This window comes from Apaloderma vittatum, unplaced genomic scaffold (assembly GCF_000703405.1).
Source record: "Apaloderma vittatum isolate BGI_N311 unplaced genomic scaffold, ASM70340v1 scaffold1696, whole genome shotgun sequence".
Taxonomy (NCBI): domain Eukaryota; kingdom Metazoa; phylum Chordata; class Aves; order Trogoniformes; family Trogonidae; genus Apaloderma; species Apaloderma vittatum.
The window spans coordinates 2,537-19,339 of NW_009719767.1; the positions used below are offsets into that span (position 1 = coordinate 2,537).

General features: G+C 46.5%; 1 protein-coding gene across 1 annotated transcript; it reads right to left on the reverse strand.

Annotated features, from left to right (window-relative positions):
* Nucleotides 1–1,260: 1,260 nt before the first annotated feature.
* LOC104274951 (D-beta-hydroxybutyrate dehydrogenase, mitochondrial-like) lies at nt 1,261–13,775 on the reverse strand (the record flags this gene model as incomplete). The annotated part of the gene is made up of 4 exons (XM_009870749.1): nt 1,261–1,742; nt 3,438–3,590; nt 7,416–7,557; nt 13,622–13,775. Coding segments are annotated over 4 exons (931 nt in total), but the record flags the coding sequence as incomplete, so codon positions are not given.
* Nucleotides 13,776–16,803: the final 3,028 nt, after the last annotated feature.

Sequence of the window (16,803 nt, forward strand, 5' to 3'; positions counted from 1 at the left end):
AATGGCGCATGAGGCCAGGCAGCCCCAGCACTTGGAAAAGTTAATCAAAATCCCTGCATACGGCCAACAGGAGAGACCCTTGGGGATTCTGTGCAAAATAGCTCATACCAGTTATCCGAGGAGGTTGTCCGAGGAGACAATCATGTGTGACATGGAAATTTCATTGTGCAATATTTAAAAAAAAAAAAAGTGTCACTTAAAGCACCCTTCCAGAGCTTAGTCACACCACAGTGGCTGCACAGTGCCCTGTCACTGTTCATGTGCAGAGAGGACGAAATCAGAAAACTGATTTGGGAAAGCAAGAGAAGGTCCCTCACCAGCAAGAGGGAATGTAGCATGGGCCAGTGAAATGAGGGAAGCAGATGGATGGCTGGACAGTGTCTGTACCACAATCAAGTAGTTCAGGCATCAGCACCTAAGGTAAGAACCAGAGAAGACAAATGCATTTGCTACATCAGATTCAGCCCCGTTCCACAAAACTCATTAGCAGTGTGCAGAGAGAGGCTGCAAGTCCCAGCATCTGGAGGGACTGACTAAGGGATGGCTCAAACCTCACTCGTTATTAGAAGTGCTTTTCCCTGCCCAGCCTGTCCACAGTTGCTGGCACTGGCACCTCTTGGCCACAGTTCTGGGTGGGAAGAACACATCTTTGCAAGGAACTGACCCCCTGTAAGCTGGGTAATGAGGCTGTTTAGAGGCAGTGCTGCTGTTTTCCTGGAAAGAGCAGACAGAGCGCAGCAGAGCTTCCTTGCAGTATCATGAAAACAATGTAAGGCTGCAGCTGACCCATTTTCAATCAAATGGAAAACTCTGCTTTTGTTTCCCATTTTAGTTTCTGCCTTCTAGACATCTCATAGCAACAGCTTTGCTTTGCTGTTAGCAGCCTGTCCTTGTAAGGGAAAGCAAGAGCCTATTAATGAGCCAAATTTATCACTGGGGAAACTCTGCTGACCTAAATACACTAGCTACACATTTGACCCGTGATGTTAACCTTCCTCTCTCTCCTCCACAGTTAAAAGGAAAACACCTTTCAACTTTAATTAGGACAGCAAGGAATACAAAGAGCAAGAATTAGGAAAAATACCCAAAAAGCCCTGCTGTTCTCAGCATCCTACATGACAAGACTTGAAGCCCTAAGCTAAAGTGAAAGCACATGCATCTACAGGGGAGATACAGCAGCCACGGGTGCAGAACAGCCCTAGGCCAACTCTAACCTGTGTGCCCGTACGAGCGCTGGGAGGGTGCCTGAGGGACGGCCGCTCACAGGCTGGCCCCGGGGATGTACAGCCAGTCGGCAATGGCAGTGGGCAGGTGGGTCATGACTTGCAGCCTCACCCACCAGTAGGTCTCCATGGGATTGTAACAGTTCTTCGGGCACGGGGAAGTAAGCGCGTCGGTGATGTCATTCAAGACCAGAGACATGTCCTTCAGGCCACTGTTAACGAAGGACTTCATCAGGGCCACGTGGCGAGTGAAATACTCCCTCCCATAGTCCTCCCGCACCGTGTCGCTGGCTCCACTCCAGAGTGCCTCAGCTTGTCTGTCGACGCCGTCTGCCGTGAGGATGCCTGTTGCTGCCACGAAGTTACTGGGCTCAATGAGGATGACCCTGACACCCCAGCGGTACATCTCCTGCCGGAGGCAGTCGGAGAAGGCTGCAACCCCAAACTTGGAAATGCAATAGCAGGAGCGAGATGGGCTCACCATCCGTCCCAACATGCTTGTAATATTCACCACACGGCCTAGAGAGAAAAGAGCAGGGAGAGATGATGGGCTTTGGTAGCAACAGCCAGAACATCCAAGTAGAAAGGTGCTTTGTTGGATGATGCTGATTTGTAAAAGCCAAATCTTGAAGAAGCATCCAAATCCCCCATCAAGCAGCCTTTCTCTCCCGACTCAAGCAAGGCTAGCCCCTGCTCTGATCTCCTCCATGAACGGCAGACATGCTTGACTGTATAAAAAAGGGTTTACAAAGCATACAAGATTTTCCCCCCTAATTTCCAAGCAGGGAAGTACCCAGATCTTCTGAGGCTACCAGCTGTGTGCTCTCACATCAGTGTGCCTTGTTCCTCTGTCTTGCTAGAGGAGCGATCGAGCTCACAGCTAGCAGTGTTAGGAGCTGAAAAGTGCACAACACAGCGTGATGCCGTACAGCTGTTCCGGTTCTTTCTGTAAGTACGACAGTTCATCTGGAGCCAGCCTGTGTAACACAGCTATGTGCTTCTAGACCTGAGCTGGATGGCAGAGAACCAGCTGAGGTTTCTCTGAACCTGCAGCATGAGCAGCACAGCTGGCTCACCCAGCTGGATGGCCAGGAGTGCCTCCAGCACTACATGCGTCCGACTGACCGAGAGGACACTTGACTTCTCCTGTCTATGGGGCAGCACAGAGCAATTGTCCAAACTCCCACCGTGTCAGCTCGACTGCAGAGCTCTGGCAGGTTGTGTTAGATCATGCACTGCCTAGCGGCAGTGACAGCAGTGGTCACTCCTCTGTGAGTGGTTCTGTCCTTCCCCAAGACAAAATCTGTGCAGTTACGGTTTCACATGCACTTACCAACAGATCCCTGAAATCTCACCAGCTATTTTTACAGAGAGGGTTTTCACAGCTGTGGAAAATGACACCCTTTTGCAGCTTGAAATTTTAGCTGAGAGAATCAAGTGGGCGTCTCTGCTCTCTCATTCCAGACTTAAGTGCAGCTTGGAGGGACTGTGAGAACCACCTGCTGACGTGATAGGTAAGCTACCTTTCGTAGTGAGAGGGGGCTTATTTAGCAGGCACTTGCTTTCTGGAAATGGTTTGTGAGCAATCTTCTCAATATAACCCCTTTCTGTCCTCAGAGAACACACAGCTATGCCATCACTCTCCCACACATGCTAAGTAAAGAAGCTCTTCAGAGTTCTGCATGTATGTATCTTTTTTTTTTAAATACAAACCACAGACTTTTGATAACACTATTGTTTTATAAGATATTTAAAATGGCTGTTATTGACTCTCTTTTATTCTGTTATTATCACTCTGCAATCACCTGTGAATTGAATAACATGAAGGGAGAAGATTCAGTTATCCAAACATGAGCACTTGGTAGACTCTGGAGGCCAGAATTATCTTGTCCAGCCTCCAGCCACTTTTTCTAAAGGTGGCCTGGAGTCCTGCATCATATTTGCCAGCACTGCACAAACACGTCTGGCATGCTGGGATGTTTAGAGCAGCACTTGCTGTGTAGGTGCCCGGACTGCCCCAAGAGTAGTTTGTACAAACAAATGCCCACACAGCATGTTGAACCCTGCTGTCTAGTTTTCTTGCATGCCCCAGACACCCTCCTTGGACTGCACAGGCATTCCTTGAAGCACAGACTGAGTCATAATTTTTAGCTACAATTCTTTGCTGCGCTGCGAAAGCTCTCTCTAAATGTTGCTACACTGCCCAGCATGTACCTTTAGCTCTGCAAATGAGGGGCAGGAAAGCCTTCGTCACCCTCACGGTGCCCCACAAGTTGACCTCTGCCACCTTCTTGTAGTTGTCTAAACTCGCAAATTCCACCTCTCCGAAGGTCGAGATGCCAGCATTGTTCACCAGGCCCCACAGACCTGCCAACAAACACGCGGTTAAAGATCAGAACGAGGAAGAGTCTCACACAGAAGTCTTTCTTATTGTTCAAAGTAATTCAACACCTTGACAAAGAACTGAGCACTGTTGTAGAAAAGTGTTGTAGAGTAAATCCAGCAAGAAAATGAAATATACTCTTGGTATACCAGAAGTGAAGCCAGTGTGGGTTGTTTGGAACATCAGGGAGAGTGATGGGCTCACATAAGCATTGTGCCTCCTGTCGGTCCCAGGTTTGTCCTCACTCAGTGACTTTATTGTGGCTTTTGCCATTCGGAGGGGGCTGGACTTATCCTCAATTTAAAAATAAACAAAAAATGGAAGGAAAACAAATATATTGGATTTCTATATCCCCCTCACAACTCTTGACTGTTTGGGAGAGCACATGGTATTGATCTGCAAGTTCACGGTCTGATTAACAGCTGTTGTATTTTAGTCCAGGTAATTGGTTTCCCTCAACCTTAACTATAGCAGAAGATGGCAAACTTACAATCAACCCTCAAAAATACTAGAATTTAAAAACGAACATCTGTGCATGCAGTCCTGTCAAAATTAAATTGACTGCACTTACCAAGAGCCTCTACACTGAGCCCCTTCCATGTCCAGGACTTAGCAGGTCACTGAGGACTTGACCTTTCAGAGTGATTACTGCAGGAGTCCCACTGGCAAACATTTGTAGGACTGAGGCTGTGCTTTGTGAATTTGTTGAAGCACACGACTATGCAGCGACAAACTGTAGGAGGAACAAACAGAAGAGCTGGAACAGGGTAACAGAGTTGCTCCTCATTAGACATCATGCCATAGGCTACAGTAATTTTTCACTGTGTAAGTACTCACTTGGAGTTGGGGCCACTTTCCACTCCCTGACCTTCCTCTTACCACCATGAACAAATACAGGGCTCAGAAGCAGTCGTCATGTTCAGGGAGCTCTGGCATTGCTACCAAAAGCACTCACGTCATGCTACCCTGTTGATAAAACTTATCAAGCTCTCTCTCAAAAATTTTGGAGCTGTTTGCCCTGCCTGTGCTCCACAGCCTCCCTGCCCTGATGTATGAAAGTCTTTTAATAACTTCCACCCTGTACTTAACTCCTGGTCAGATGGTAACCGTGTATTATACCAAACACAGCCCTCTAAGCAAATTGCAATATTCTGCCATTGCCCAATAAATACCAATGGAATTTATCCTCTGGCTGCATTTAAAAGCACCAACATGTCTTTGCTAGACTGACTCTCTACTCTCACACTGGCCCTAGTAACCCTGCCCTGTCCCAGCTAAATTCATTTCCCCTGAAGGCCGTTGACCAGCCGTATAGAGCAGACCAGAGAAGGTCACGTTCTACCCAGTCACCTTCAACGTGCATTAACCAGGTCTGTCCCAGAATGTATTTCTCTCCTATGGCTGCCACCACTCCTGCACTTCCCAGCTCTGACATGGTGATTCTAGCACCCTTTTTGCCCTGCCCACCTGTCTCTGACAGGCAGTGGTGAATACTGATCCAGTTCACCTTCCTGCAACTCTATCCTTCCCCAGAACAACCCTTTCCCAAGCCCCCACTGAGTGACTACAGTCCCGGGGGCTCTTTGGGATAATAGCTAAGTTGTGGCCTGTAGTAAAAAGACAAGAAAACATCTTGCTTACCTATTTTTACTTCCACTTGCAGTAATTCAAGTTTCTAAATGCTGCCATCAGGTAATTCTGCTCTGCCCAAGATTCCCTGCCTGTTGTGGCCGCACTTACTTAAGCTGCCAGCTTTAACAGCTGAAGGTAACTCCAAAACTCATACTCACCTGGCAGCCAGCACAGCATCTCAGCCTGAATGAGGTCCCCTGTGCTGCTGCAAAGCAGGCTCTAATCTCTAGCAAGAGAACCATGGGAACAGGGCATCTGATTGTGTGATTTCACCAGTAACAAGAAGCTATGCAGAGCAAATTTGGCAGGGATTTACCAAAATCCACAAAAGACTTAAATCATCAGTCCCAAATGGACCTTTGCAGAGTGTACCTGATTGTAAATTTCTCTACAATTTCCCATTTCTGGCGTTACAAGGTTAGACTCAGAGACATTCATGAAAACGCTATTTACAATAGTTCATTCTTGGAATTTCACTGCTCACACATCAGGTCACATTACGTACGGAACAAAGTGCTAACAGGCACCTGGTCACAGGGCTGTTTGCTGGACAGCAGTGTGTTTACTGAGCGGAGCCTTATCACTACTATTTCTTTAGTGTCAACAATACAGTGGGAACTGCATAGGATTGAAAACAAACAGGGGCACTCCTATCAAAATGAGTTTAGCCTTATGTACACAGCACAGGGAGAAGAGGTATAAACCTACAACGCAAACACTGTTCTGCGCTAGCTCCTCTGGGGCCACGGTCAATGCGCAACAAGCACGTCTGTGCAAGTCACGTCAGTCTCAACGGTCTCTGTGTTCCAGCACTTTTGTATTAAACACTATTTATTGGCAAGCCCCAAATCTCAGTCCCCCTGACAGGCGTATAAAGAAGCCTTTGCTGGTTTGCATACTGTGCTGGAGCAAACAACTACACGATAAAGCTCTCAAGAGCAGGAGGAACCAGTCCAGCTTGCTGATCAAGGATGCGAGACTTCTCTGTCCCTGCTACATACACAGTTTGGCAAATACTGCTGCATTTATAGAAGCAACAGAGCTGCTCTCTTATAAGCTTCCACTCAGTGGGAAATGGCTCTGTGCCATTACTGCTGTTGCTGAGCTCTTCAGGAAAAGCTTGAGAAGCTGTGAAATGTGTGATGAGGGCTGGGAGATTGTGTAGGAAGAAAACCATGCAGAGAGAACATGTGTGGGAATAGAGCCTGTACCTAACTTGGTTACGTTTCATATGCTCATTTTAGGAGGAAGAGTGTGCGCACATAATTTGCATAAAGATTAGAACTATTGTTATTCACAGGCTTTATACTTGCTGTGAACAAAGACAGGCCCATGTCAGTCTCACCCAGGCTTCAAGAGGAATCACCACCCTCCATCTGCACAACCCTTAAGTCCTGGAGCCACAGATGAGAAACGTCAGATCACCCTCAGCCTGGGTCTACAGCTTGTGTCCAGCTCGCTACTTGCACAGAGGCTGCAGAGAAACCCAAGTGGGGTGAGAAGCCTCACAACCACAACCTCACCACGAGAAGAGGTTAGGTGGTGTCACACCGGGCTCTGACTGTAAGCTTGCATCCCACTGCCAAACCATCTCCAAGAAGGAAAGAAGCACATGGAGAGGACTCCTATCTTTCACTTTCACATGCTCTTAGGGTCCATGAGTTGAACCCACACTGGATCCTGTCTCACATGAGCTCTGGGATGTTACATGGCAAATTGAAAACATGGATTGCCCTGGCTGAGTAACAGTCCAGGTTTGGCGACAGGTCAGTCTTGTGCTCCCCCTCTGCACTCAGTTACACAAACAGATTGTACCAGCATGGCACAGGGGACAGCAGTAAGCAGCCAGGGCCTGATACCTCTTCACTCTCAGGGCCACAGGCTCTTGTGGGCTTACTCATTTTCTACGGGATGTGGAGTTAGAGCCTAATCCTCCTTGTCTTGGTCTCTTTCCATGTGGCTGGCACATCAACAGCAAGACAATTCTCCTCAATGACCTGGGTATGGCACTACCTGACTGCCAGCCACACTCTGTCACAGGGCTCCAGGTTTGTTAACCCTCTTTTGGTGGTGCCAAGGTGGAATGACCTGGCCAGTGCATGGCTTGTTCTGTAGGAAGGATTCTGTGAACACAGGAAAGAACAAGCTGTACTGGAAATACAAAGATCCCCACATACCTTCCTCTGACTCTTTCAGGGTCCTCTTCACAAAATCCACAGCCTGAGCCACGTCCTGGTCACTGCACACATCCATCTGTAGCACTTTCATGCGATCTGACTTCATGTTCTTCAGCTCCTTGGCTCCATCTCCATTCTCATCCTGTTCAGCAGAAAAGAAAGATGCCTTGCTAGGATGGACAAGGAACAGAAACGGAGCTTGGGGCAAGGCACATTCACATGGACAGAAAATAGAAGCTACCGAAATCACATGCAGCGGTGTAAACTCAGTGCACAAATAAGCACACGAGCCACACAAATCAGCGTGCAATCCGCAGCCGTCTTCCTATTCCCTCCAGCACCACTCCTGTATCTGCAGCAGTGACCCACTGCTCTGAAGAGCCACACAGCCCCTCCCCTAAGCTCCTTGAACAAAGGGTTTCACATGTGTAACACTGTGAAATACTGTGCCAGCCTGGGATAACCACAGGTGACTCTCCACTGCCTCAGTCTCCGTGCTCTGCAGGTAACATAGCAAACATCTGTACAGAAATCACAGTCAGATTTTTGAAGCTTAAAACCAAAAGGCTAATTAGTCCCTGCACTCACATGCCCTCAAAATACTGCCTGGCTTCTAACGAAATAGTATTATCAGACCACTCTGAAAACAAGAAAGCAGGGACACCTTTGGCAAGCCTAACAGCAAACAGTCTGATGTTACAGGATACAGCAGGAAACATTTACAGCTGAACCTACATAATAATATTTTGCTCTTACTACACTGCAGAACAGGATGCACAGGAATACATGCACAGAGGAGATCTCCCACACAACAGGGTTACAAACACGAAAGAGGGAAATTCTGCCTGAGGGACCAAGAACAAGTCTTTTTCACACTATAGGTAACAAGAACATGATGGCTCTACTTTTTTCTACCCTCTTCCTTTCTTTCCTCTTTTTCCCCTTCTCCTCACTGATATCACCAGAGATTCTGCTACTATTGTGAAGTTTTGTGTTTAGTCAAACACAGTTTAAATTCTAAATTTTACATGCTCGCTTCCAGACAGGTTTGCTGCCTAAGCCTTACATCCCTGCTCAGGTGATATGTAACAAATAAAAGTGAAAAGAGCACAGATTAGCCATGCAGTTCCACAGAGGGCTCAAGATTTAATTCACCAAACTACTCCCTGAGTCACAGGCTCTGCCTCTTCAGGGAGAAGTTATGAATTGCTGAGTCACCACTCCTGGCCACCCCTCCTCCTTCAGCACTCGATACCAACTCCCACAGCACAACACGAGCAACCCTCCCACAGTCACCTGCTCAGCTGCCTCTGCAGCCAGGCTGATCTAAAAAATATGTACCCACTTAGTCTTTCTATACATATCTCAGGCTGTTAAATGAATTTAGTATACAACATCCCACCTTCAAGTCAGTGACCAGTGACGTGTAATGAGGGAAAAGAACAGAAATGTTCATCACAGCGACACAGGCACTATGCCAACAGTAGGAATGAGTTGCTGGTCTCAGGCTGCATACCGCTTCACAGCTGACTTACTTCCAGGTATCACAAAACCAGCAAATAGACTTGAAGCTTTTCTAATGCACATGACACATGGTGGCATGCTTTGTCTTATCTAGCCACAAAAAGAATCTCTGAAAGTGGTGTTACAACTCACTATATTTCTGGAAGATGCTCTTGCATCTCACCGGGGTTATACAAAGCTACTTTCAGCTACTTAATGGTGAATAAAGTGGAGCTAATTTAGCTTATAAAGAGAGATTTACTATATACAGAAACAAAAACTTAACTACATGTGATTTCAAATACCAGTTGTCATTTCTAAGCACTAACAACACTTCTCCCTATATGTTTTTAATCTTTCCTATTAATTATAAACTAAACAAGAAATATTTCCACTGTTTTTTTGAGAAACAGTCATAGATCAGCAACTTAAAGCCTACTGTAAGTAGTTATTATTATTCGTATTGAAATGAATTTTCCCCTATCACCAATGCAATGCAATCTGCAAAGTTACTTTTCCAGCTGCAATTTATTCACAGTTGACACAACATATTGATTTTGGAAGACTGACTTTAACAAGCAGTATCAATTGGAGCCACTTTTCATAGTTGTAAATATCACCTGAGCTACTATTTAACTGTGAAACAAATTGCTTATCTCTTATGTCCAGAAAACCTCTTTACAAATCAAACAGCCATGTATTTTTATAGAAAGAAGTGAACATCATCTCATGTTCTGTGGTATTCAGGGGCTGCAAGCACATTCCCTGTTCAGATACCCACATGGTACTTCCTCCTTCTGTTTTAAACAGTAGGTTTGCTGGCTGGGAAAATACGTGGAGCCATTCCTGTGGCAGAAGCCAGGCTGTCCTCCCTGTGATGGCCTTCGTGGCCTTGGCACTCGCCAGCAGAAGCCACACAGCAGTGTCGGTCAGGAAGGGCCTTGGCAGCAATGGCCCAACTACTCCTGCCAAACCTCTCTCCCCCTCCTTTTGCTGCAATGTGTATTTTTTCTCCGATTTTTATCCTCTCAGAGAACCTCCCAGCTTCCCCTTCCCAGTTCCATCGGAACTGAAAGCCGCCCTGCTCCAGCCCTGCCCGCCGCTCAAGTTCTCTCCAGAGAGGCTGTCCCTGGGACTTGGCCGTTCCCTCCCAGCTATCTCATTTCCCCCGGTTATCCTGTCCCCGCAGCCCCGCTCAGCCCTGGCTGCCAATCCCACCCCACCCCACGCCTGGCAGGGGCGGCAAAAAAACCCCACACGCCCTCTCCACCCCCCCCAGAAGCTCCATGCCCCCTGCTCCGGTTTTCGGCTGCCTCCCCTGCCCTTCCTTTGCTCCTCTCCCTGGCTCTGGCTTGGAGGATCCCAGTGCAGCTGGTGCTGGGAGACAGCCAGATCACACAGGGGCTTGTCAGCAGAGAGCTGGCCTCTAACAGAGGGAGCCATGGCTTCTTCCTCAGGGAAGCTCGTGGGATTCAGGATTAGGTCGTGGCAAGCAGCTGAGCACCCGCAGCGAGATGTCCCTGGGAATCAGGAAGCTGCGAACACAATGCTCAACTCCGCCGGATCCTGCTGGCTTGCCCCATCTGTGTCAGTTCCTCCTCGCCCTGTTGCTGCCCGTCCACTCGCTCCCTTCCTGCCTTTGCCAGGTAGAACACCTTGTACTTGTCATTACTGGATTCCACCTAACCGATTGCAGGCTCCATCCGATTTACCAAGATCATTTTGAACCCTATTCTCCAAAGGGCCTGCAATCATCCTTGCCTGGCACCACACACATTTCCTTCCAAGGGAACTCTCTATTCCAGGGACCTCCGACATTTTCCTGGGACTGAACAGCAGTCACAGGCTTAGAGCAGGAGTTTGCTCAGGAGACTATAATGAAGGACTGCACCAAAACCCTTATTTGAGATATATTATCCCTTTCCTTTAACCACTCTACTGCTAAGTCAGGCTGAGATTAGACTGCCCTGGTACAGTCTGTTCTCAGTAAACTTCCACAGACAGTGTGTACCACACTATGAGCTAGACCTCTGTAAAACTGACAGATCCATGTGTTGCAATTTAATCTAGTGCACTGAAGGTGAACTGATTGGTTGGCAACTTCAGAGGTCTGTCTTGTTTGAGAAAGAAAGTACAAAAATCTGCTCTCTTACAGCCTTCTGGAAATCCCCTGGCCTGCAAGTGCTCCTGAAAATATCACCAATGGGGCAAGAAATAACAATGGCTCATCCTTTAGTTGCTTCTCAGTACATTTCGTAAGGCTTGCTGAACTTGAACACATCCATTCATATGAACATTCCCTGTTCTTTTGTTCTTTTTCTTTTGCACTTGATCCTCTCCAGTTCTATCTCAGCCTGCTTGCAGTGTTCTTACTATTCCTGTAACTTTATTTTTGACCATCTTATCATTAAAAATCTCCTGATGCACCTGACAGTGTACCATCTTGTACTTAATGCAAGGTCTCTCTGTGGTGGTTAGCACATCAGGGATCCTTTAATTCTCTGTACAAAAGCATGCAAGGATGGAGTCACTGTGTGTGAACTAATTGCCTGGCACCTGTTCTGACGCTGCAGTGAACCTGCAGCAGCTCACACTTCTCTCATGACAGGGTGAGTTTCCCTGCACTTGTCACAAGCACTTACACGCCCGATGCCACTTACTGTAAGGTAGTTGCATCTATGGCCACACTGCATGTGCACTCGGCAATAATCACTTGTATGCTCATACCTTGTTCCTCCCAAGCGATCTGATCAAACAGCTCCCTGCCTTCACAGATGTTTCCTGCTGCTTTTCGGATCCATCACGCATTCCTGTAGTCACTGTATGCTTCCTCCACGCAGAGCAGTCAGCTCTAGATTTACAACCATTTTCATCCCATGGGCATTCTACCATCAGGTTTTCAGCAAGTTCCTGCTCATCATATTTTAAATTCCTAGGCTATTATCTCCCCTAACCATTTAAAACATAAAGCTGTTCCATGAAGATGCCAGCTGTCCCAAGAATTGTAGAAAGAATTTGGCTGTTAATATTTTTGCACCAGCTATCCAGATAACTGCATTGCCATCAGATGCTGTCCTTCAGACACACCTAACAGCAGATAAGACAACACCAACGACCTGGGGGAGAGGGAGAAACCACAGGTGAAATCCTGAGGCTCTGAGTCCAGGTCTCCTGAAGATTTATTAACCCACAAAACAATTCTCCCACTCCCTACCCCTTCAGGGTCAAGTGCTCATTCAATCTCCTGAGAGTAACCTGTAGATCACCCATGACTGTGGATGCATTTTCCACCTCCACACAGAATACTACAAATATGGAACCACAAAATTTTAGCTCTGAGTAAGAGGTTGCCAGGCCAGATCAGAGGGGATGCTGAGAGCTCCCAGGCCATTCTGGAACAGGTACATATCTGTGATCAAGAAGTAATATACACTTTTTACATCAATAAAACAAGCAGGTGGGGCTCAATTCGACAGCATTTAGTCTCTTTATGTGGCCCTCTCTCTCCGCACTAGTGCCGCCTTATGAACAGCTCTCTAATACCACCCTATCTCCCCTCTCCTTTCTGTTGCCTACACCTGCTGCTCTGCAAAGCAAATACCTGGCTTACTAGCACCAGAGACAGGCATCCCAAAGCAGTCTATGACATGATTACTGAAGGATTTACAAAGCCTCCGCATGGAAATTTCCGAACAGTGGCAATTTTCCAACAGGACTCTCTTGCTCTCAAGTTACACAATGTGTCAGTTGATAATAACTTTCCCTTCTGGTGTGATGGAAGAACGTAACCTCCGCTGAGATCACACAGGCTATAAGTCTGTTTGTTCTCACCTTCCACACTACTCAAATCTGGTCATCACTCCCTGAGCACCTGTGCTGAAGTGGCCATCTTCAAACAGAGTATGAACTGATTTTGAACAATTCAATTCAGAAATTACCTGAGTTTGGCCTATCAAAACAGTAAAAAAGCATATTAAGGGTAAAACCTCAGCTGAGATGGAAGTGCAGCTGGCCCATTTTGTAAAGATGGCTTTACAACACAGCACAGTTACCTGCAAGAGCAGAAAGCGGGATGATGGGTTTGCAACCCCTCCTGATTCAGTGTGCCTACACTGATGTCTCACAAGTGACACCATATGCCAAAGACAAGTAACAGAGCATGAGATCTGCAGATACCAGGAAGTTACAGTGAATTTGTTTATTTGGCTATCCAGAAACTGAATAGCTTCTACAAAAGCTCTAGGAGTTCAGTGAGAAGACACTTCGGAAACAGAACCTCAACAAGGCAGCAGAGGTGGCTTGGAGATGAGTTTCAGGAGTGTTCCCAAAAGAAAATGACAGAACAAAAGACAGCAACAGAGATGCCAGAGAAAACAGGAAACCAAAATGTCATAGCAATCTTCAGATTTATTGAGTGTGTTACAGTACTGCTTAGAGGCTTCCATGAGTGAACACTGCCCTACTGTGCAAACTACTGTACAGACATGCAGTTGACAGACAGTCCCTGCCCTTAAGAACTCAGAATTGCAGGAATGACAAGATGCAACAGGCACATGAAGCAATGGAAGATGTAACAATCCCTGCCCACTGCACTTTCCTCAGGTTTTGGACTAAGGTAAATGGAGGCTGCAGACAGAGACCATGTCAGTTGAGAAGCACTTCTTTCCACCCAGAGAGGAATTTTGATCAATATCACTACTCACCATGAGCAAGCATCCAGCAAAAACAGTAAATCCCTTTGCGTGAAGCTGTTTTGCCAAAGCATGTCCAAAACCTTTGTCACAGCCGGTTATTAGCACTGCCTTCCCTTCAGCCTGTGTGGGGAAAGACAGTAATACATCATCAGATATTGCAACACTTCAGGCACCACCAGCACCCAGTGACATAGCACGGGAGCAGCTTGTAGCCCTGCAACCAGGGCCAGCCAGCGTTTAAGAGGTGCAATTTCAGCTGCAAGTCACAGTGGCCATCTCAGTCTAAACCCAGCAATTTCAGTGGAGCTTCTGCTGGGTCAAACAGCATAAATCAGGTGACAAGACTCCTGTGTAGAAACACAACCAGCTTCCAACTGTTGTGAAACCCTACATTTATTCAGTTGCTGGTCAGTAAAAATTTGTGTTGCCTCGATACCCAAGCTAGAACAGTAACTCTTTCATGTATCAGTGGCCAAAGCAGAACAGAAACATTTCAGAAGTTGGTGATCTACCAGCCCATAGGCATTGCAAGAACGAGCAGTATAGAAAACACATAAATCATAGTGTGTCACCTGCTTGAACTGTACAGAAGCTCTTTTAACAGCAGCGATTCTCTATTGCCTGTTCCCCATCTCCTCCCACTCCATGCAGTACTTTCCATGCTGTATTTTAGCATGCACGAATGTGACTACACGTTTGGGTTTCCTTCTGAAACACTGCAGTCTTAACAGGAACAGCTTATCAAATCCTACAGTTCTCTCCAACAGTATCACTATCTTTTGATTGATACATAAATTGAGAGAGAAGATTTGATATTCCATCTGGTATGACACAACAGGCTTGTGATAGATCTGAAATCAGCATCCCAGATCCAGAATAGAAGTCTGCAGCAAAACACTGCCCATTCACTGTCTTTCTTTGCTTGAAAGCCATCTGACTCCTGCTCTTCTCACCACAGCTCTGAAGCAATTAACCCCTAACACTTGGCCCAACCAGCAGGCACCCAGCTGCAGCGCTGCATGCTGCTCCAAGCTATTGACACATTCTCGAGGCAATAACGTGACATAGTAATAAAGATCTAGAGAGTGCAATAAGGAAGGTCACTTCCTCTTATGTGGAGATATCTGCAACTAATATTCACTCTTACTCTATTAACAACAGCTGGAACACAAGCATCTGATTTTATACTTACTCATGAATTGTCCAGACACTTTTTCAGACAGAAAAAGGGCAACGACCAGCACTCTCTGATTTTTGCTGACGTGTGTTAGTGAAATGGCAATAAGTAGTAATTGCAGTGATAGCAATCAGAGCATTACTGCACAAACTCAAGACAAGCCTAAGCAGAGAGCAATATGCAAATAAGATACACCCTGTCCTGTCCTATAATTCATGTTGAAGTTATTGCTTTCAAAGGGGAGTAATGATCTGAAGTTGAAGTGAGGACAATAGACAGTAAGTTAACTGCGAGCCAAGAATGGGCTTCCCAGTCCAAGAGAGATGGGGAACTATTGGAGAGACTCTAGCAGAGGACAACAAAGATGACTGGGGGACTGGAGCATCTCTTTTAAGAGGAAAGGTTGTGAGAGCTGGGACTAGTTAGCCTGGAGAAGAGAAGGCTGAGAGGAGACCTTATCAATGTCTATAAATATCTAAAGGGTGGGTGCAGGGAGGATGGAGCCAGACTCTTTTCAGTAGTGCCCAGTGACAGGACAAGAGGCAATAGGCACAAGCTGGAATGCAGGAAGTTTCATCTAAATATGGGTAAGAACTACTTCACTGTGAGAGTGACAGAGCACTGGAACAGGCTGCCCAGGGAGATTGTGGAGTCTCCGTCTTTGGAGACTTTCAAAACCCATCTGTGTGCAATCCTGTGTGATGTGCTCTAGGCAATCATGCTTTAGGAGGGGAGGTTGGACTAGATTATCCCTAGAGGTCCAACTCTGATGATTCTGTGATTTGTAATTTAATTTACAGCAACACAGCTCCAAGAGAGATCAGGATCAAGTGTGAACCAGGTCACAGAATTTGCCAAGGTTACCTCCCACAATAATTCAGCAAGTAGGTCCATAGAAAAGAAAGGATTTGACTTTTTTTTCTCTGCCTCATCTCCCTAGACCCTTCACCTCTGAATCCTGAAAACACACAACTTCCCAAAAAGGCAGGAACCAGAACCCAGGACAAGCAAACAGAGATGATGCTCAATCCTCAACCATCATTAGCTCCTTCATCAGCTGGTCAGATAAAGACAGAGCTCACCTGCAGGAACTAAAAGCAAACAGCTGGGCTGTGTTCCAGTGTGCATCTAGTTTTAGCTCTCAGCAGCTGGTTTGCTTTCTCTGCTTAAAAAAAACTCCACTGCACCAAACTATCCAAATGTAGACAGAAAGGTTTTAAACCTCCTTTTTAAAACCCTCTCAGCTGTCTATAATGGGAAGAAAAGTGAGGAACAACTTATGAGAAGGTTCCTGTGATTATTTCTAAATTATTTGCTATCACCCTAATTGCTGGCAATAAAACGTGTAACTACAGCAGCATGGCTAATCACAGACTGAGGCCTCGGCAGCACTAATGAGCGTTCAAAACCCCAAGGGATGTACTAGATTTCACACCTGCAGCTGCCCTGTCTTTCTGCCACACTTGATTGACCAAGAACTTGCAGGGATGAGAGCAGGGGAGCAATCCCCTTCAGAAACAAAAAGATCCTATCCCCAAAAAAACTCAGAAAAGCTCAATCCTCCTTATCCTTTGGAATTCCCCAGATAAGGCCTAATGGGCCTCATTCCCAGAGTTTGATAAGGTCAGTCTGCAGCTCACTATTTGACACAGTGCTGAGGCGGGCAGGGAGGACGAGCTATCACCTCTCTATCAGGCACCAAAGGTGACCTCAACCAGTGTTTTGATGAACTTCAGGTGCCTCACTCATTAACGGTCACACAGTGCTCTCTGGCAATGCTGCACAGGAGGTGGCATTTGTGTACAGTGCTGCCAGGGCGCCCGAGATCTGCTGGGAGTGCAGAACAGCTTCTTGTACTGGACGTGCTGCTGCAACATCTGAGCACTGTCCGTATCCTCGCTGTAGGATCTGCAGGACTACATTCCACACAGTTCGAACAGCGAGGCAGCCTAATATTAACCTGCAGTCAGCTTGGGTGCACTCACCTATATATATATATATATATATATGGAAT